At 38.5% G+C, this 21,427-nt stretch overlaps 1 protein-coding gene and 1 long non-coding RNA gene across 2 annotated transcripts in view; one reads left to right on the top strand and one right to left on the bottom strand.

Annotated features, from left to right (window-relative positions):
• Positions 1-21,427, bottom strand: part of LOC105489215 (uncharacterized) — a 57,219-nt gene that overhangs the window by 13,007 nt on the left and 22,785 nt on the right. Inside the window, exons 2-3 of the long non-coding RNA XR_011607700.1 lie at positions 16,659-16,731; positions 13,984-14,099 (exon numbers count right to left, since the gene is read on the bottom strand). This is a non-coding gene — a long non-coding RNA (uncharacterized lncRNA). The remainder of the gene's footprint in view (positions 1-13,983; positions 14,100-16,658; positions 16,732-21,427) is intronic.
• LOC105489247 (NBPF family member NBPF4-like) overlaps positions 17,638-21,427 on the top strand; it is an 84,983-nt gene continuing 81,193 nt past the window's right edge. The window contains exons 1-4 of the mRNA XM_071068856.1: positions 17,638-17,776; positions 17,879-18,091; positions 19,508-19,607; positions 20,529-20,743. Of these exons, the coding sequence (XP_070924957.1) occupies positions 17,914-18,091; positions 19,508-19,607; positions 20,529-20,743 (493 nt within the window). The 5' untranslated portion in view covers positions 17,638-17,776; positions 17,879-17,913. The remainder of the gene's footprint in view (positions 17,777-17,878; positions 18,092-19,507; positions 19,608-20,528; positions 20,744-21,427) is intronic.

Raw genomic sequence — 21,427 nt, 5'->3', positions numbered from 1 at the left:
CTAGGTCAATAACTAAAGAGGTACTCAAATGTGATACACATGTCAACTGTGACATAACAAACTGAAGGTCATTCATTCTCCCTTGAGGGAATGAAGCTGATACAGCAGGGGACTGCAGAATCAGGGTCCTGATGCTCACATACCGAAGTGAGTGGGCTCCTACTTCAGATGTGTGATACGATCTACTGTCTCCTAAGGCTGAGTATCCCACAAAGAAATCCCCTCAGCCAAACATTATTAGTTATTTTAAAGCTTTTGGTCTCATTTTATAATAGATCACATCAGAAATAAGAATAGTCAGGATCCGGTATAAACTCATAACTTGATAGATATATCATTGAAGACCATCACAAAGTCCCTGATACTACATAATGCTGGGATAAATTATTGAATACTAAATTTAAAAATGAGGGATAACATTGCAGATAAACAGACACGCACATGGGAAGCCTCATCAACTGCATGAGCACTCTTAAGGAAAACCTATTGATGAACATAACAGAACATTTCATATGCATTAGTCCACAAGGTACACATTCTGCCCAGCCTCAAAACTTAATATAGATTGGGATGTTCCTCTTCCTTGGGCTGATGATAAAGCTCCAAGTAAAATGAAAAAGATTCTTTTCACCTGGTAAATACGCAGGACCCCCCCCCCACCCCCCACAAAGATGTTGTCACTGCCAAATGTAACTTCAATCTGAAAAGCATTTGTTTCTAGCAGGATACAAGATCAATATACAAAAATCAATTCTATTTTATGTAATTCCAATGCACACTTGAAATGTAAAAAGCAATACCACTTACAATAGTGTTACATGTATAAAATACATAGAGATAAATCTGACTGAAAATTACAAAATGTTTCACAGAGAACACAATGAATACCTAAAAACTAGAGAGAAATTCTTTGTTCGTGGGTCAAGAGACTTAATATTGTTGAGATGTTAATTTTCCCCAATTTGATCTATAAATTCAATGCAATTCCGCTCAAAATCTCAGTGACCATCTTTGGTAGAAAGTGATCAGCTGACTCCAAAATTAATATGAACTAGCATAATCAAAATGCTAGTAAAACGAAGAACAAACTTGGAGGACTAGCTCTACCTGATTTGAAGAACTTTTATAAAGTTATAGTAATCAAAACAGAGTGGTACTGGGATATGATCTCACGCCTGTAGTCCTAGCACTTTGGGAGGCTGAGGCAATCCCTCTATGTGGATTGCCTGAACTCAGGAGTTCGAGACCAGCCTGGGCAACATGGGGAAACCTCATCTCTACTAAAAGTGCAAAAAGCCGGGCATGGTGATACACTCCTGTAATCCCAACTACTGGGGAGGCTGATGCATGAGAATTGCTTGAACCCGCGAGGTGGAGATCACACCACTTCACTCCAGCCTGAGTGACAGAATGAGACTGTGTCTTAAAAAAAGAAAAGAAAAAAAAATTGATAAAAGAGGAACAAAATACACAGTCCAAAAATAAACCAATGCATATATGGAGAAAAAGATATTTGATAAACATGAAAAAGAAAAATATTTATAAATGTATAAACTTTCAACAAATGGTAGAGGATTTTCTTTTAAACAAATGGACATGACATCTATGTGCATATAAAAATAAGTAAAAATCGGATTCACGTGTCATTCCATATATAAAAATTAGTGTGTATCAGAGGCTGGGAACAAGAGTGGGGAGAGGGTAGAAGTTGGTTAATGGGTACATTAGGTTAGGTTAGGTTGTGCCATACAGTTAGGTTGAAGAAATAAGTTCTAGTGTTCAATAGTGCAGTAGGGAGACTATTGTTAACAATAATTTATTGTATATTTTTTTAAATAGCTATAAGAAAAGAATTGGAATGTGTGTAACACAAAGAAAAGATAAAAGTTTGAGGTGATAGATATCCTAATTACCCTAATTTGGTCATTACACATTATATACATGTATCAAATTATCACACATACCCCCAAAACATGTACAACTACTATACATCAATTAAAACATTAATGAAAAGTAGATCATAAACACATTTATGATGATTGAAATCACATCAAGTATTTTTCTGGACCACAATAGTATGAAACTAAAAATCTACAGAAGGAAAACTGGAAAATTTCACATATAAGTGGAAATTAAATAACATGCTTTTGAACAGCTGATGGGTCAAAGAACAAATCAAAAGGGAATTTTAAAAATATCTTGAGACAAACAAAAATGAAAACAAACATAATGGAACCTTTGGAAACAGCAAAAGCAGATCTAAGAGGCAAGTTTATAATGATAAATGCCTACATTGGCTGGGCACAATGGCTTATGCATGTAATCCCAGCATTTTGGGGAGGCCGAGGTAGGCAGATCACTTGAGGTCAGGCGTTCGAGACCACCCTGACCAACATGGTGAAACCCCATCTCTACCCAAAATGTACAAAAATTAGCCCAGTATGGTGGCACGCACGTGTAATCCCAGCTACTCAGGGAGGCTGAGGCAGGAGAATTTCTTGAACCAAGGAGGTAGAAGTTGCAGTGAGCCAACATCATGCCACTGCACTCCAGTCTATGCAATGGAGGAAGATCCTGTGAAGGAAACAAGGAAGGAAGGAAGGAGGGAGGGAGGGAGGGAGGGAGGGAGGGAGGGAGGGAGGGAGGGAAGGAAGGAAGGAAGGAAGGAAGGAAGGAAGGAAGGAAGGAAGGAGAGGATCGAGGGAGGGAGGGGAGGGAAGGGGGGAGAGAGAGAGGAGAGAGAGAGAAAGAAAGGAAGAAAGAAAGGAAGAAAGAAAGAAAGAAAGAGAGAAAGAAAAGAAAGAAAGAAAGAAAGAAAGAAAAGAAAGAAAGAAAGAAAGAAAGAAAGAAAGAAAGAAAGAAAGAAAGAAAGAAAGAAAGAAAGAAAGAGAAAGAAAGAAAGAGAAAGAGAAAGAAAGAAAGAGAAAAGGAAGGAAGGAAGGAAGGAAAGAAAGAAGGAAGGAAGAAAAGAAAGAGAAACCCACATTAAGATAGAGGGTCTCTAATAAGTAACCTAACATTATACCTCAAATAACTAGGAAAATATTGAAATACAGTTAGCAAAAGGAAGGAAATAATAAAAATCAAAGCAGGAACAAATCAACCAAAGAATAGAAAAACTAGAAAAATTGACAAAACTGAGTTAACTTTTTGAAAAAATAAAATTGACAAACTTTTCACTAGACTAAGAAAAAAAGAGAAGAGTCAAATAAATAGCATCAGAAATGAAGTGGAGGTATTTCAGCAGATGCGTCATAAATTAAAAGTATCATAAGGAACTATTATAAATAACTATATAGCAACAAATTGGATAACCTAGAGAAAATGGATACACTCCTAGACACATACACCTACACAGATTCAATCAAGAAATAATACAAAGCCTGAACAGACCAATAACAAATAAAAACATTGAAGTAGTAACTATAAACCACCCAAAACACAAAAGCCAGGACCAGGACTCAGGACCAAATGGCTTCACAGTTGAACTCTACTAAACATTCAAAAAAGAATTAATGCCATTTCTTCTTAAGCTCATCTCAAAAATAGGAGTACAGAGAATACTTCCAAAATCACTTTATGAAGCCAGCATCACTCTGATAGCAAAGCCAAAGACACCAGAAGAAAAGAAAACTACAGGTCAATATCTCTGATGAACATAGATGCAAAATTCCTCAATAAAATAGTACCAACCCAAATTCAGCAACACATCAAAAAGAATATATGTCTTAACCAAGTGGAATTTATCCCTGGAGTATAAGTTTGGTGTAGTATATGCAAATCAATGTGATACAGAATGAAAGATGAAAACCACATGATCATCTCAGTAGATCCAGAGAAAGCAGTTGACAAACCTCAACATCCTTTCATGAGAAAAACTCTCAACAAATAAGGCATAGATGAAAATTTCTTCAACATCATAAAGGCCACTTATGAGAAGCCCACAGCTAACATGATACTCAAACAAGAAAAACTGAAAGCTTTTCCTCTAAGATCCAGTCCGAGTCAAAGATGCCCAGTCTCACCACTTCTATTCGACATAGTACTGGAAGTACTAACAAAAGCAACCAGGAAAGAAAAAGAAATTAAAAGGCATTCAAATTGGAAAGGAAGAAATGAAATTATCCCTGTTTGCAGATAATATGATCCTATATGTAGAAACCTCTAAAGACTCTGCAAGAAAGCCCTGTTAGAACTAATAAATGAATTCAGTAAAGTTGTAAGATATAAAATCAACTAACAAAAATCAGTTGCTTTTCTGTACACCAATAGTGACCTATTCAATAACAAATTTTAAATCCTATTTATGATAATATCAAGAAGAATAAAATCATCAGTAAATTTAACCAGCCGGGCACGGTGGCTCAAGTCTATAATCCCAGCACTTTGGGAGGCCAAGACGGGCGAATCACGAGGTCAGGAGATCGAGACCATCCTGGCTAACACAGTGAAACCCCGTCTCTACTAAAAAAAAAAAATACAAAAAACTAGCCGGGCGAGGTGGCGGGCGCCTGTAGTCCCAGTTACTCAGGAGGCTGAGGCAGGAGAATGGCGTAAACCCGGGAGGCGGAGCTTGCAGTGAGCTGAGATCCGGCCACTGCACTCCAGCCTGGGTGACAGAGCAAGACTCCGTCTCAAAAAATAATAATAATAATAAGTTTAACCAAGGAGGCAAAGATCTATCCACTGAAAATTATAAAACATTGTTAAAAGAAATTGAAGGTACAAATAAATGGAAAGATATCCCATGTTTATGGTATGGAAGAATGAATATTGTTAAAATGTTCATACTGCCCTAAACTGATCTACAAATTCAATACAATCCGTATCAAAATTCCAATAGCATTTTTCACAGATATAGAAAAAAAAAAAAAAACTCTAAATTTCTATGGAACCACCAAAAAACCAGAATAGACACAGCAGTCCTGAGAAAGAAAAGCAGAGTTGAAGGGATCATACTAGCTAGTTTCAAATTATATTACAAAGCTATAGTAATCAAGACTGTATGCGACTGGCATTAAAATAGACACATCGACAAGAAACAGAATAGACAGCCCAGAAATAAACCCAAGTACATAAAGTCAACTACTTTTTGACCATGCCCCAATAACACACAATGAGGAAGAGATAGTCTCTTCAATAAAGAGTGTTAGGAAAACTGGGTATCCACATGCAAAAGAATGAAATTGGATTCATATACAAAACACACAAAAATCAACTCAAAATGGAGTATGAGACCAGCCTGGCCAATATAACAAAACCCTATCTCTACTGAAAATACAAAAAATTAGCCAGGCATGGTGGTGGAAGCCTGTAATCCCAGCTACTCAGGAGACTGAGGTAGGAGAATCGCTTGAACCCAGAAAGTGGAGGTAGCAGCAAGCCAGGATTGCACCATTGCACCCCAGCCTGGGCAACAAGAGCGAAACTCCGCCAAAAAAAACAGTTACTACATCAAACCAATTAGCTTCTGCACAGCAAAGGAAACAATCAACAACATGAAAAGGCAGCCGATGGATTTGGAGAAAATATTTGCAAGCCATATATCTGTTAAGGAGGTTAAATCCAAAATATAAGGAACTCATAGAACTCAATCACCGAATAAATAAAAAATGGACAAAGGACCTGAATAGATATTTCTCCAAAGAGAGCAAACAGATGGGCAACACGTATATGAAAAGTTGCTCAGTATCACTAATCATCAGAGAAATGCAAGTCAAAATCATGGTATCACCTCACACTTGTTAGGTTGGCAACTGTATAAAAGATAAAGGAGAAGTGTTGGTAAGGGTGTGTAGAAAAGGAAACACTTGTACACTGGTGGTAGAAATGTAAACTGGTGCAGTCCTTATCAAGAAGAGCATGGAGTTTTCTCAAAAAGTTAAAAATATGACCCAGCAATCCCTCTTCTGAGTATATATCCAAAAGAAATGAGATCAGCACCTACTAGAGATATCTGCGCTCCCATATCCATTGCAGCATTATTCACAATAGCCAAGATATGGAAACAACTTAAATGTCCATCACAAATGATGTTTTTACTTATATGTGAGAACGTGCAGTATTTGGTTTTCTGTTTCTGCATTAATTCGCCTAGGAGCATGGTATGTTATTCTATCTGTTTGTCTTGTCTCTGATTTCCTTCCACAGTGTTTTACAATTCTTGTTGTAGAGATTTTTCACCTCCCTGGTTAGCTGTATTCCTAGGCATTTTATTCTCTTTGTGGCTATTTTGAATGGGATTGCATCCTTGATTTGGCTCCCAGCTTGGATGTTACTGGTGTATAGAAATGCTACTACTTTTGTACATTGGTTTTATATCCTGAAACTTTACTGAAGTTGCTTATCATTTCTAGGAGCCTTTGGGCAAAGACATTCAGTCAACTACATTTGACTGTGACCCCAATAACATCCAATGAGGAAAGGATAGTCTTGGGGAAAAAAAATGGGGTGTTCTAGGTATAGAATTAAATCATCAAGAAAGAGAGATACTTTGACTTCCTCTGTTTGTATTTCAATGCCTTTTATTTCACTCATTTGCCTGATTGCTCTGCCTAGGACTCCCAGTACCATGTTGAATAAGAATGGTAAAAGTGGGCATTCTTGTAGAAGTTAGAAAGAGCTCAAATGAAAAATCTATGAATCAACAACTCTGTGCTGAAAAAAATCAAAGAAAAAAAATTAACAACCTAACATTAGACCAAGGGGAACTAGAAAAAGAAAAGCAAACCAACCCCAAAGCTGGCACATGAAAGGAAAACCAAAATCAGAGATGAACTGAATAAAACTGAGATGTGAAAATACATACAAAAGCTCAACAAATCCAGAAAACAAAACTAGAAGAAATGAGTAAATTCCTGGAAACATACATTCTCCCAAGATTGAACTAGGAGAAAACTGAAATCCTGGAACAGACCATAAGGAGTTTTGAAATTCAATTGGTAATAAAAAGCCAACCAACCAGAAAAAGGCCCGGAACAGGTGGATTCATTGCTAAATTCTTCTATAATGAAGAGCTGCTAATAATTCTACTGAAATTATTCCAAAAACTTGAGGAGGAAGGACTCCACCCTAACTCATAGTAGGAGGCCAGCATCATTCTGATACCAAAACCTGGCAGAGACATACAACATAAAAAGAAAACTTCAGGCCAATATGCCTGATGAACACAGACACAAAACTCCTCAACAATAAACTAGGAAATCCAACCCAGCAGCACATCAAAAAGCCAATGCACCATGAGCAAGCAGGCTTCATTCCTGGGATGCAAGGTTGGTTCAACATACATTATACGATTCATCACATAAATTGAACTAAAACTGAAAACATGATTATCTCAGTAGATGCAGAAAAGGCTTTTGATAAAATTCAACATCACTTCATGTTAAAAAAAACTCCCAACAAACTACACACCAAAGGAACATACCTCAGAATACTAAGAGCTATCTATGACAAACCCACAGCCAGCATCATATGGAATGGGCAAAAGCTGGAAGCATTCCCCCTAAAAACTGGTAAAAGAACAAAACAATAAATTACACTTCAATAAAACTATAAAAAATTGTTCCTCAAAGACATTGGTAAGAGAAAGAAAAGACAAGCCATATTTAAGGAGAAAATGTTTGGAAATTATAGATCTGATAAAGGACCTCTGTCTGCAACACTAAGGGAACTCTCAAAATTTATTAATAAAGAGACAATCAAACTTTCAAGTGAATAAAAGATTTGTAGAGATATTCAGCAAAGAAGATATATGGAAGGCATATAACAATATGACAAGGAATTCAGTATCATTAGTCATTAGGCAAGTGCAAATTTAAACCACTGTATACCAAGTAAAATGACTAAAGTTAAAAGAATCACCATTCCACATATTGGCAAAGATGTATGGAAACAAAAACTCTAATACACTGCTGATGGGAATGTGAAACTTTACAAGCACGTTATAAACAGTTTGGCAGCATCTTAAAATAGTAAACCTGTACCTACCATATGATACTGCTATTTCACCGAAATGAAAGGGAAGGATATGTCCATACAGATTCGTTGACAAAAGCTTTAGTTTTATAACCAGAAGCCATCCAAATCCATGAACAGATGAATAAATAAAATAAATTGTGATATATTCATCACATGGAATATTAGCAGTATAGCAGAGTGATCTATTAATACACATGACAACATGGCTACATCACAAAATAATTATTCTGAATTAAAAAATCAAACCAAAATAATTTACATAGTGTATAATTCTATTTATAGAAAACTTAATCTATTATGATAGAAAGCCAACCAGTAGTTGTCTGAGGTGGGGTAGAAAGGTGAGGGAGGAATTACTAGTGATGCAAGGACACTTTGGAAGTGGTAGATATATCCACTATCTTTTTTTTTTTTTTTTTTTTGAGACAGAGTCTGGTTCTGTCACCCAGACTGGAGTGCGGTGGCACATTCTTGGCTCACTGCAACCTCTTTCTCCTGGGCTCAAGTCATCCTCGAAACTCAGCCTCCCAAGTAGCTGGGACTACAAGCACATGCCACCATGCCTGGCCAATTTTTGTATATTTTTTAGAGACGGGGTTTCACCATGTTTCCCATGCTGGTCTTGAAATCCTGAGCTCAATCTATCCACCTGCCTTGGCCTCCCAAAGTGCTGGGATTACAAGCATGAGCAACCATGCCTGTATATATTTACTATCCTGATTGCAGATGTATACGATGTTCAAACTTTTTAAATTATACACTTTAATTATGTGCAGTTTTTTGCATGTAAGTTATATCTCAATATAATTGCTAAAAGTTTAAAATATTTTAAAACTGCCATAGCTTGATTTAATAAATCTTTTTATATTTAAAAAACTGATATAATTCTGTATATTATCAGGACAAAGGAGAAAAACCATGTGATTACCTTGACATACACAGAAAAAGCATTTGGAAAATTGAAAACTTTTTTCATGATTAAAAAAAATAAACTCTCAGCTTGATAAGAACAGAAGGCAACACTTTCAACCCAGCTAAGGGCAGATTTGAAAAACCCACAGGTAACATTAATAAGATTGAATGCTTTCTATTAAATAGAGAAAAACGTGGAATGTCTGCTGTTACTCTTTCAATCCAGCATTATACTAGAGATATTATCCATTGCAATAAAGTAAGAACAGTAAATAAATAGAAACATTGCAAAGATTGAAAAGAAAGAATTGAAGATATCTTTCTTCAAGATCATGATTATGTATTTAAACAATTCCAGAAATCTACAAAAATCTACCAAAACTATTAAGTGAATTTGGCAACATTGCAGAATGTAAGTTTAATATAAATAGTCTGTTGTATTTCTGTATATTAGCAATGAGTGTTTGGAAAATAAAATAAAAATACAATTTCATTTAAAGTAACATCTGAAAACATGATGTGCTTAAAAACAAATTCAAAAAATTTATGTAAGGCCAGTACACTGAAAACTACAAAACACTGCTTTGAGAAATTGTAAAAAAAAAAAAAAAAAAAAAACCCTAAATTAGTGGGGAGATAAACCTTGTCAGGAATCAGAAGAGCTGTTGTAGTTAAAAAGTCAGTTTTACCCAAATTGATGTCCAGATGCAATGCAAATCTAACAAAAATTCCAACAGGCAATTTGGTAGAAATTTATAAGCTGATTTGTATGAAAATGTCAATGATCAATAATAATGAGAGCAATATTATAAAAGAACAATGGTGAATGTATTCACTCCCTATTTCCAGATTTACTATACAGCTATGGAAATCAAGATAATGTGTATTGTTGAAAAAATAGAACATATATCAATATAAGACAAAAGAGAATTCAGAAATAGATCCTTACATATATGTCTAATAAATGATTCTTAGACATGAACCTAGTTATATGTATATATACATAATCACCTTTTGATGATTTTCTATCTTTATCTCCAAAACAGGTAACATTCAGAGAACATAAAGAGAAGCCACAATATAGGAGAAATTATATTTATCTCCAACAAAACATTTTTTAATAGTATATATATATAATGCAGTCTGATAAGATAAACAGCACAATGAAACAATTTCTCAAAAGACTTGAATAGATACTTCAGAAAATAAGATACATAAATGGTCAATTTGCAAATGAAAAGATGCTCAACTCTTTAGTTATCAGGGAGCTCAATCAATACAACAATGAGATACCATTACTTATCCATGAGAATGGCTAAAATTAAAAAGACTGAAAATACCACATATCAGTGAGGATATAAACCATTTGGAAGTCTTATACTTGTGGGAATGAAAAATGGTAAAACTCCTTTGAAAATCTGGCTAACAGTTTCTTGTAAGACTAAACATGTACAGATCAGATGGACAGTCCTTCCACTCCTAGGAATTTACACACTATATCCACACAATGATCTGTATGTGGATGCTCATGATGCTTTATTCAAAATAGCCCAAAACCAAAAACTGGAAAAATTCCCTTTGAAAACTGGCACAAGACAGGGATGCCCTCTCTCACCACTCCTATTCAACATAGTGTTGGAAGTTCTGGCTAGGGCAATCAGGCAAGAGAAAGAAATCAAGGGTATTCAGTTAGGAAAATAAGAAGTCAAATTGTCCCTGTTTGCAGATGACATGATTGTATATTTAGAAAACCCCATTGTCTCAGCCCAAAATCTCCTTAAGCTGATAAGCAACTTCAGCAAAGTCTCAGGATACAAAATTAATGTGCAAAAATCACAAGCATTCTTATACACCAGTAACAGACAAACAGAGAGCCAAATCAGGACTGAACTTCCATTCACAATTGCTTCAAAGAGAATCAAATACCTAGGAATCCAACTGACAAGGGATGTAAAGGACCTCTTCAAGGAGAACTACAAACCACTGCTCAGCGAAATAAAAGAGGACACAAACAAATGGAAGAACATACCATGCTCATGGATAGGAAGAATCAATATCGTGAAAATGGCCATACTGCCCAAGGTAATTTATAGATTCAATGCCATCCCCATCAAGCTACCAATGAGTTTCTTCACAGAATTGGAAAAAACTGCTTTAAAGTTCATATGGAACCAAAAAAGAGCCCGCATCTCCAAGACAATCCTAAGTCAAAAGAACAAAGCTGGAGGCATCACGCTACCTGACTTCAAACTATACTACAAGGCTACAGTAACCAAAACAGCATGGTACTGGTACCAAAACAGAGATATAGACCAATGGAACAGAACAGAGTCCTCAGAAATAATACCACACATCTACAGCCATCTAATCTTTGACAAACCTGAGAGAAAAAAGAAATGGGGAAAGGATTCCCTATTTAATAAATGGTGCTGGGAAAATTGGCTAGCCATAAGTAGAAAGCTGAAACTGGATCCTTTCCTTACTCCTTATACGAAAATTAATTCAAGATGGATTAGAGACTTAAATGTTAGACCTAATACCATAAAAATCCTAGAGGAAAACCTAGGTAGTACCATTTAGGACATAGGCATGGGCAAAGACTTCATGTCTAAAACACCAAAAGCAACGGCAGCAAAAGCCAAAATTGACAAATGGGATCTCATTAAACTAAAGAGCTTCTGCACAGCAAAAGAAACTACCATCAGAGTGAACAGGCAACCTACAGAATGGGAGAAAATTTTTGCAATCTACTCATCTGACAAAGGGCTAATATCCAGAACCTACAAAGAACTCCAACAAATTTACAAGAAAAAAACAAACAACCCCATCAAAAAGTGGGCAAAGGATATGAACAGACATTTCTCAAAAGAAGACATTCATACAGCCAACAGACACATGAAACAATGCTCATCATCACTGGCCATCAGAGAAATGCAAATCAAAACCACAATGAGATACCATCTCACACCAGTTAGAATGGCAATCATTAAAAAGTCAGGAAACAACAGGTGCTGGAGAGGATGTGGAGAAATAGGAACACTTTTACACTGTTGGTGGGATTGTAAACTAGTTCAACCATTATGGAAAACAGTATGGCGATTCCTCAAGGATCTAGAACTAGATGTACCATATGACCGAGCCATCCCATTACTGGGTATATACCCAAAGGATTATAAATCATGCTGCTATAAGGACACATGCACACGTATGTTTATTGCAGCACTATTCACAATAGCAAAGACTTGGAATCAACCCAAATGTCCATCAGTGACAGATTGGATTAAGAAAATGTGGCACATATACACCATGGAATACTATGCAGCCATAAAAAAGGATGAGTTTGAGTCCTTTGTAGGGACTTGGATGCAGCTGGAATCCATCATTCTTAGCAAACTATCACAAGAACAGAAAACCAAACACCACATGTTCTCACTCATAGGTGGGAACTGAACAATGAGATCACTCGGACTCAGGAAGGGGAACATCACACACTGGGGCCTATCATGGGGAGGGGGGAGGGGGGAGGGATTGCATTGGGAGTTATACCTAATGTAAGTGACCAGTTGATGGGTGCAGCACAGCAACATGGCACAAGTATACATATGTAACAAACCTGCACGTTATGCACATGTACCCTACAACTTAAAGTATAATAATAATAAATAAATTTTTTAAAAAAATAGCCCAAACCTAGAATGACACAAATGTCCAGCAACAAGTGAATGTATAAACAGACATGGTATAGCCACGCAAAGGAATACTACTCAACAATTACAAGGCATTAACTGTTGCTGAAAATACTCACATGGATGGATTTTAAAATTAATATAACACATGAAAGAAGGCAGACACAAAAGAACACAGGTATAATTTCATTTATAGAAAATGGTTAAAAATGCACTGCCAGAAAGTGACAGTGGCTCCTCAGACCTGAGGGTTGAAAGACTGATTAACTGCAAAGGGTTACAAGAAACTTTGAGCTTATGGAAATTCCTATATCTTGATTGTAGCAGTAATTCCATTAGTGTATACATTAGTAAGCATGCATTGGATTACACATTTTAAAGTGGTGCAGTCTATTGTACCTAATAAGTACCTTTATAATGTTGACTTAGTCACCTTAATTTCTCCATACTAGCAATTAGCAGCTAGAAAATGAAATTCAATAAAAAATAATAGAGATTAATACCCAAAATCATTACATGCTTAAGAATACATATAATAGGCCGGGCGCGGTGGCTCAAGCCTGTAATCCCAGCACTTTGGGAGGCTGAGGCGGGTGGATCACGAGGTCAGGAGATCGAGACTATCCTGGCTAACATGGTGAAACCCCGTCTCTACTAAAAATACAAAAAACTAGCCGGGCGTGGTGGCGGGCGCCTGTAGTCTCAGCTACTTGGAAGGCTGAGGTGGGAGAATGGCGTGAACCCGGGAGGCGGAGCTTGCAGTGAGCCGAGATCACGCCACTGCACTCCAGCCTGGGAGACACGGCGAGACTCCGTCTCAAAAAAAAAAAAAAAAAAAAAAGAATACATATAATGAAGCAGGTACAAAGCCCCTGAAACCTATTGGTGAGAGAAATTAGAGAAGACTAAATAGAGAAATATATTACATTCATGGATTGGAAGATTCAATTTTGTTAGGATATTACATCAACATAGTTCTGATTAATGTTTCTAGTAGGAATTTTTAGAGAAATGTAAAACCTAATTTCAAGATGTATTTGAAAATCAAAGAACCCAGAACAGGCAAGTCAGTCTTGAAGGAGCAGTAAGTTGTAGGAGTTATTCTGCTGGATTTCAAAACTCATTTTAGAGCTACAATCATTTAAAAACTATAGTACTAGTGTAAGTATATAGAAGTATATCACATACAAAGAATATAGACTCAAACATTATGCTCATATATATACAGTTATTTAAAGTTTTTAAAAACAAAGACACCAATGCTTCTCATTGGGGAAATGAAAGACTTTTCAATAAAAAGTTCTTGAGTGAAAGAAGTTTAAGACCAGCCTAAGCAACATAGCAAGACCTCGTCTCTACAAAAAAAATTTAAAACAAAAACTTAGCCAGAAATGGTGATGCGTACCTAGAGTTCCAGATACTTGAAAAGCTGAGGCAGGAGGATCGCTTATGCCCAGGAGTTCGAGGTTGCAGTGAGCTCTAATAACAACTGCACTCCAGCATGGATGACAGAATGAGAATCTGTCTCAAAAAAAAAAAACAAGCATCTCACATTAATAGTAAGTGGCCAGAATATAATGCTGACTGCATGTTGTGAGGAAATGTATTAAATGAAACAAATTGAGTTCAAGAAGGTTTTATTGTTTTGTTTTGTTTTTTGTTTGTCTGTTTTAATGTGTGTGTGTTTGTTTTGCAGAAATCAGGTACAGGGGAGAAAAACACCTACTTGGAAAGAACCTACACAACTGAATTGGAAAATGTGGAAAGGGGATTCGGGAAGGGGGACTCTTCCTGAGATCTGGCTCCAGTACTTACAGCAAAGGGAACTTGGGCAAGTTACAGACTGTGCCTTGGTTTCTTCATCAGCAAAACAGAATCATCCCATAAGCTGTAAGGTCCATTGTATCAGAGGGTCCCCAAACTGACTGCACATCTCAGTCATGTAAACAAACACATTCCAGGCCCCACCTGAGGGCACTGAATCAGAATTCCTGCAAGGAGGACACTGGACTTCTATTTGCACTGACCTTCCAGGCGTTTCTTACTCTGATCAACTTGGGGGTAGGAACCATTGAGCTCCATCGCATCATTCCAAAGCCAAAACACAAAAGCAGAACAAGAATGTTTTTCAATGCAGTCTCTAAAGAGGAGAAAACTGTTGGTGGAACCTGGAAGTGAAGGAGGCATGCCTTGCTGGGCTCCATCTTAACTTTATCCTAAGTATGGCAGAGACACGAGACCTTCGGGACACATGCCTGAGGCAGTGACAGTCCAACTTTGAAACAGTGGAAGCCCTAGTTTCAAATTCAAGCTTGCTTTGGGCAGATGTTACGTTTACATCTCTTTGCATGGCAACAGGGCCAATTTTCTCCAAGCGGCTCAACTTACAAGAAAAGGAATCATATTGCTAAGAATTCAAACTTCAGCAGACTTGGGTAAGTAAGTCTTATAAATCTATTCTAGCCACCTAACAAGAAACCAGAAATTTAGCAAGTTCTTTCACATTCAGGACAATTGTGTTCACTAGATCAGAGGCACTGAGGCATGAAGAAAAGACCCCCTAAAAAGGGAAAGCATTCCTTCCTGCCCTAGGACATCACTGCCAACTTCAGGGAGGTGGGAACACAGTTGCCCACTCTACAGTATGGCTTGCTTTTGTGTATGGAAAGTGTCTGATATCCTGAGACATGGACCCATTTCAGAGAGCTTTGAGAAGAGCCCGAATCACTGATGGAATTGGACAGCACATGGAAATGGTTCAGCAGGACGAGGGTAAGTGCAGGACACGGCCTGGTCATACTGAGACAATGAGTGGCGCTGATGGGGACAGACAAAGATTAAAAACAAAGTTTGTGCTTCGACTTCAGAAACTCAAAACAATAACTAATTTGCTCTTATAAGTAATAACGAGTATTTTTCTATTTACATGAGAATTTAACCTCAAAACAGAAATCAGAAAACTATTAAGTCCAGGGCATAAAACCTAAGCCATAGCTTATATTTATTCTATCTAAATAGAGTTAAGAGTAAAATCTTCTCCATAAAAAATATATATCATGGTTACAAAAAGGCAGAAATCTTAATGAGAATCATTGGTATTCTATAGAAGAGTGAATTAAATACAGCCAAGGGAAGACCCAAGTGTCATACTTCTCTTGTATATTAGGAAGTTCCATTGAAATTCCAGGTAATAGAGGTTATTTCCCATACTGTTAAAGCGAGGTTGCAGACACTTCTAAACTTTGACTCCAAATACTCTAGTAAGGCACATCTCTGTTCTGGAAAATGATACAGTAATGAATACTATTCCCTTGACTCAATATAGTCATTCTGCCAGAATCACAGAAACAAAAAAATGGAAATATGGCCAAATTCATGATTTGCTATCCTCTTCTTCAGGTTTCATACCTGTTTCTTATGGATAATAACATTACCTTAAGGTTTATGATGAAAATACAAAGTCTAAATATGTGCAGTTTTGGGGAAAATGCCTGGTACCAATTGGTCGATTAATATTACTCATAATTATATAAATATTCACTGAATTCTATGGATTCTATGAATAATCACTGAATAAATATTGTGATTGCTTTTATTGACAGTGCTCAAGACTCATCCCTGTGTGACCTCAAGTAAGCCATATAACTTTCTGGTCTTTCTGATCTGCAGTTTCACCATTTTTAAAATGAAGAAATTTTGCAAATTTTTCTTCCTCCCGTATAATATCAGGTCTCACACACACCAGAAAATAGATTTATTTACAGCTTTTGCTACATCTCAAAGCACTGTCATTACACAGTGTAGTTGGAGGATGGTGCAGGCTGCTGAGAGGCACGCTTTACAATGGGATTGATCCAGTCCTCCTCCCTTCACTTCCACATGAATGCTGAGTAGCCCGTGGTCACACTTATCACACCTCAACTCAGGCAAGTCCAGCAGCCAAACTTAGGAGACCTGGGCTACAGGATAATCTCCCAAGTTCTAGCCTCACAAAATCTGGGTGGGGATGAAAGCTGAGAAAGTGAGGAGGTGGTTCAGGGGATCACGCTCCCCTACTCATCCCTCTCATCTCAAACTCACCTTCTATTGCACAGGAACACTGAGGATCACCAACCACCTCTGACCATGAGCTTGATCTTGCCAGGTTCTGTTACTGGAATGCAACCACACATCAATGGTTTAGAGCAACTCAAAATGTATATATATCCAACAGTGTTCCATAAGAAGTGTTCATGGCCCTGTTCTTTTCAATATATGGGAAAACTAAATGAAAATAGTTACAGGTTTACAAGACTTCCCAAGATATATGGTCACACATGCTTTCAGGGGATATATACAAATGATTTTCATCACTTGACACCTTGAAAAGAAATCTTGTGGGACCAGAATGATCTTTGTAAGTGATAAGTATGAAACGAGTGTTCAGTGACATTAAAAAAGCAAACCAATCCATGCATAGAGGAAGAGCTATGGACATAGGGATGTGAAACTGGTCTTAAGTGTAGTGAAAAGACAAGATGCTTCCCCAGTAAGAGAAAAGAAACCAACATAACAATGGGATGCAACAAGAATACTGAGAAAGGATAGAAAATTTTTTTTTAATGAATTATTCATTCATTTCCAGTAGACACAGAAAAAACTGCAGAAGACCCAAAAGATATCATAGCAGTCTAAAATTTGATATCTTTCACTTGTGGAAAAGCATTGAGATCATTTTACCTTAAAAAGAAGGTGGGGTGACTTTGTGACTACCACTAAGAAAACATAACCTTAGGGGAAACTATCTCCACCTTGATGATTTTATACACACAAGAGATGAGCAACGAGGAACAAGCTTAGATGTATTAGGAAAGAGGTGGGCCTGTAGCATTATCACAAGGGTGCACTAATACTGAGAGTGACTGCTGAAGAAATGGTCCCCATCAGTGACCCTCAGGTGAGACCAGGGAGCCTAGTGTTTCAGCACACGCTGGGCAATTGGAATACAGGGCTCCTAAGATTCCATGACACCCCCACCTTCTAATTCTGTTATTGCAACTGCAGACCGTTACCTGGCACGCTGGCTGCTACCTCCCTCACTCTTGTCAGAGTCGGAGCTTTAGGCAGTGCCTTCAACTCTGAGCTCAGGAATCCTGGACCCTGTTTTTGCGGTTAAGTACTCTAAAGTGTTGTGGGTGTTGATCAAGTTTTTCTCAACCGTAAGTTAACAATTCCAGTTATTGTCATCTCTCAGTCCTGATGAAACCTAACTGATTTCACTAGTTTTTGAGCCATCATGTGTTTGGGTTTCTTCTCCCCAGTCCCTGGCTCTACCTCTTCTGCCACAAACGTCAGCATGGTGGTATCTGCCGACCCTTTGTCCCGCGAGAGGGCAGAGATGAACATCCTAGAAATCAACAAGGAATTGCGCTCCCAGCTGGCAGAGAGCAATCAGCAGTTCCGAGACCTCAAAGAGAAATTCCTTATAACTCAAGCTACTGCCTACTCCCTGGCCAACCAGCTGAAGAAATACAGTAAGTTCTATAGATTCACCATCACGAAAGTGATGAATGACCACCTGTCTTCTCTCTGAGAAACTGAACGGTCTCTTCATCAAAATTAATGTCATCCTTCCCATACTTCTAGGACAATAGAAGTGGGTATTTTAACCTCATTTTGTTAAACATGGAAAACAGAGGCACAAAGTAGTTAGCAACTTTTCCACATTTGCAGTCTGGTGTGAGGTGAGAGGAGAGTTAAAATCCAACATGTTGACTGCTGACACAGGCACAGAACCACCTGTTTTCCTGAGTAAGAGGCTAAATCATGTTTATGAGAATTCTCTCTGTACCATACAAGATCCTGCAGACATATAACATCTAGTCTGTTGGTCGAAATATCTGGGACTAATGAACTTCCATTCAGTTCGGGCTTTTTTGAGGCCCAATAGGCAAAGCTCCGTCCTGGGGACTCTTGGGGGAAACGTGGCAACCGTACCCTGTACCCACTCTAAGGACCTCAAAGAAAAGACTGCTCCTAACAGAAACTGTGGTATCTGTGACACCCTTCAAAGCAGGGAGTGTCCCAGTGAGAGGGAAGCCCTGCTTCCTGGGGCACAGGATCTTGTTCCTAAAGAGGAAGAAAGCTGGCACATAAGACATTGTGGAGGTAGCAGTGTAGTGTGCAGAGCAGAGACCCTGGGCCAGTCTCCTGGGCTCCATCCAAGTTGCCTATCTTCTCTGTGCCTCAGTTTCCTCATCTGTTCATTGGGTACTATAATAATACCTACCTCTATAAATTACTGCAATGAATTACATGACCTATTGCTTCTACATTTTCTAGAACAGTTCTTGGAACAGAGAAAACACTCTCTATTAGTTCTTCATTCTACTGTTTCTAACTTAATTCTAACTTTATTAGTATTTGGGAATATTTCTATTGTTGCCCCACGGTCTTATGCCTCATATTTTATGCAATTATATCCAGATATGATTTTTTATATGTTTCATATATTTGCACTTGAAATTCCCGGTACAAGGGAAACCATGAGTCCCATAGTGCTAAGGGTCTTCCCGACTGTGCAGGATATCATTACTTCATGCCCCAGCGCAGTGTTTTACAGAAGAGGCTGCAAGGCTTGGGGAAGTGACCCAAGATTCAGAGTCAGACCTCAGGGGCTGTGAATTCTGACTCTGCCTTGTTCCAGGTGAATCATCTTCTCAAGCTACTTGATGGGCCCTTGAGTTTCTTTCTTCCCATCTCTAAGTTGGGGAGTATCAGATAACAGAAAGTTGGGAGGTTGATAAATAAAGATGTGGAAATGCCTGCCTGGAGCCTGGTACTGGGGCTGCTTTCATCCTTGGGATGGATGCTGCCACCTGCCCTGTAGGCAGTGATCCCAGCAGCATGTCCAGCCTTCCGCTGAGGCAGGCATGTCTGTCTTTTCTCAGAGTGTGAAGAGTACAAAGACATCATAGACTCTGTGCTGAGGGATGAACTGCAGTTCGTGGAGAAGCTGGCAGAGAAGCTCAGACAAGCTGAGGAGCTCGGGTGAGTAGGCCCCGTTGGGGGCAGGCAGAGGGGCAGTGGTGTGAATCTCCGAAGTGCAGCAACTCAGTTGGGAGAACTAAGAGCTAAGCTGGGCCAGGACAAGGGCAGGCATTTACATGGCAGGAACATATCACACAAACATTTATAAAACAGAGAACAGTCATCTTAGTAAGTTATTGATTGCAGTTGTTTCTTAAGCCTTGTTTTCTCTTCTTGAAGCCACTAATTGTTTAGGTAAAATTTGCATAACACAAAATAAACCAAAAACAAGTGAACCACTCAGAAGCATTTAGGATACTCAAAATGGTGTGCGATAACCACCACCTTTACTCTTAGTCAGAATCACCTCGTGACTGACTGCGGCGTTTCATTCATTCAATCAGTGTTGCCTTCTTGACCCTGTCATTCTTTTCTTCTTTAATCTTTTCAATTCACCCCATCTGCACCTGGCCACATTTCTGTGCATGGCTTGTGTCTAGTCACTGCAAGATGCGCTACGTGAATTTTCACATAGAGATGCCCATGGCCAAAGTGAGGAACTCAAAGGACATTCTTGTGGAACTGATTTAGGAAGACATAGACTTTTGTTTACAGAAGAAAAAGGTGAATGGAACATTATCGAGGATCTTACAGAAGCACTCTCTGATATATCAGAAGGCTCTGTGTGTGTGTGTGTGTGTGTGTGTGTGTATATATATGTATATGTATGTGTATATATATGTGTGTGTCTATATGTGTGTGTATGTATATACAAACACATATATTCTTCTTTCTCTTGGCCACAGATATCTCCCCAAACATGTTCTGACTTTCTACTTGGAGGTCTCCTTGGGGATATTCTGAAAGAAACCTCTGTTGCAGTATTAGAACTGATCACTCATCCCTTTCCATTATTAAATGTTCTCTACTATCTCACCTTAGGCAATATAAAGCCCTGGTTCACTCTCAGGCACGAGAGCTGACCCAGTTACGGGAGAAGTTACAGGAAGGGAGAGATGCCTCCCGCTCACTGAATCAGCATTTCAAGGCCCTCCTCGCTCCTGATGACCTTGACAAGTCCCAGGGTCAGGACCTCCGAGAGCAGCTGGCTGAGGGGTGCCGGCTAGCAGAGCACCTTGTTCACAAGCTGAGCCCAGGTAAGCTGGCCATGGGCCCTGATGACACACAGCTCCAGGCTTATGGAAGTCCCCAGACCTCCACACCTCCACAATGACAACTTTATGGGTAGTGTATCTTTCCAGTAAACATTTGTGGCCGTGACATGACCAGGACTTCCTGGGTAGGAATAGAGATGGGAAACCCATGGGGTTGGAGGTCACAGTATTGCAAAGGTCTTCTCCTTTCTTGATGGAATATGGTCTTTGAAGCAAGAGGCAGCATTTGTCCAGTTTTAAACGACAGGAAGGAGGCTGTGATAGGAGGCAGCTTGTTAGAGTGAAAAGAGACCCAGACTAAGAATGAAGGTTCCCAGGCTCTATCTTCAGCAATGTCTTTAGCAACTGTGGGCAACTGATTAATTTATCCTTCCTGGGTTTCTGTCTCTAAATCTGTAAAGGCAAACAAATTGTCTCTGGCATTCAAATGTAGGAACACTTATGACTATATTTCTCAATGAGATAAAGCCCCTCACTGTGTCGTGTTGGAGAAGTCACTTGCGTGGTGGCATTTGGTGGTAGGAACTGGTTTAGACTGGAGTACTCCCCATGGACAGGTTGTCCCTGGATAACACAATGGAAGCCACTTGGAGGGCCCATGAAGTCCGTAATGTATGGAATATTGTGGGACAAGGTTGTTTGTCCTGTTCTAAAAGAAAGATACAG

Source organism: Macaca nemestrina, chromosome 1, assembly GCF_043159975.1.
Source record: "Macaca nemestrina isolate mMacNem1 chromosome 1, mMacNem.hap1, whole genome shotgun sequence".
Classification (NCBI taxonomy): Eukaryota; Metazoa; Chordata; class Mammalia; order Primates; family Cercopithecidae; genus Macaca; species Macaca nemestrina.
This window is presented reverse-complemented; position numbering and strand designations above follow the sequence as displayed.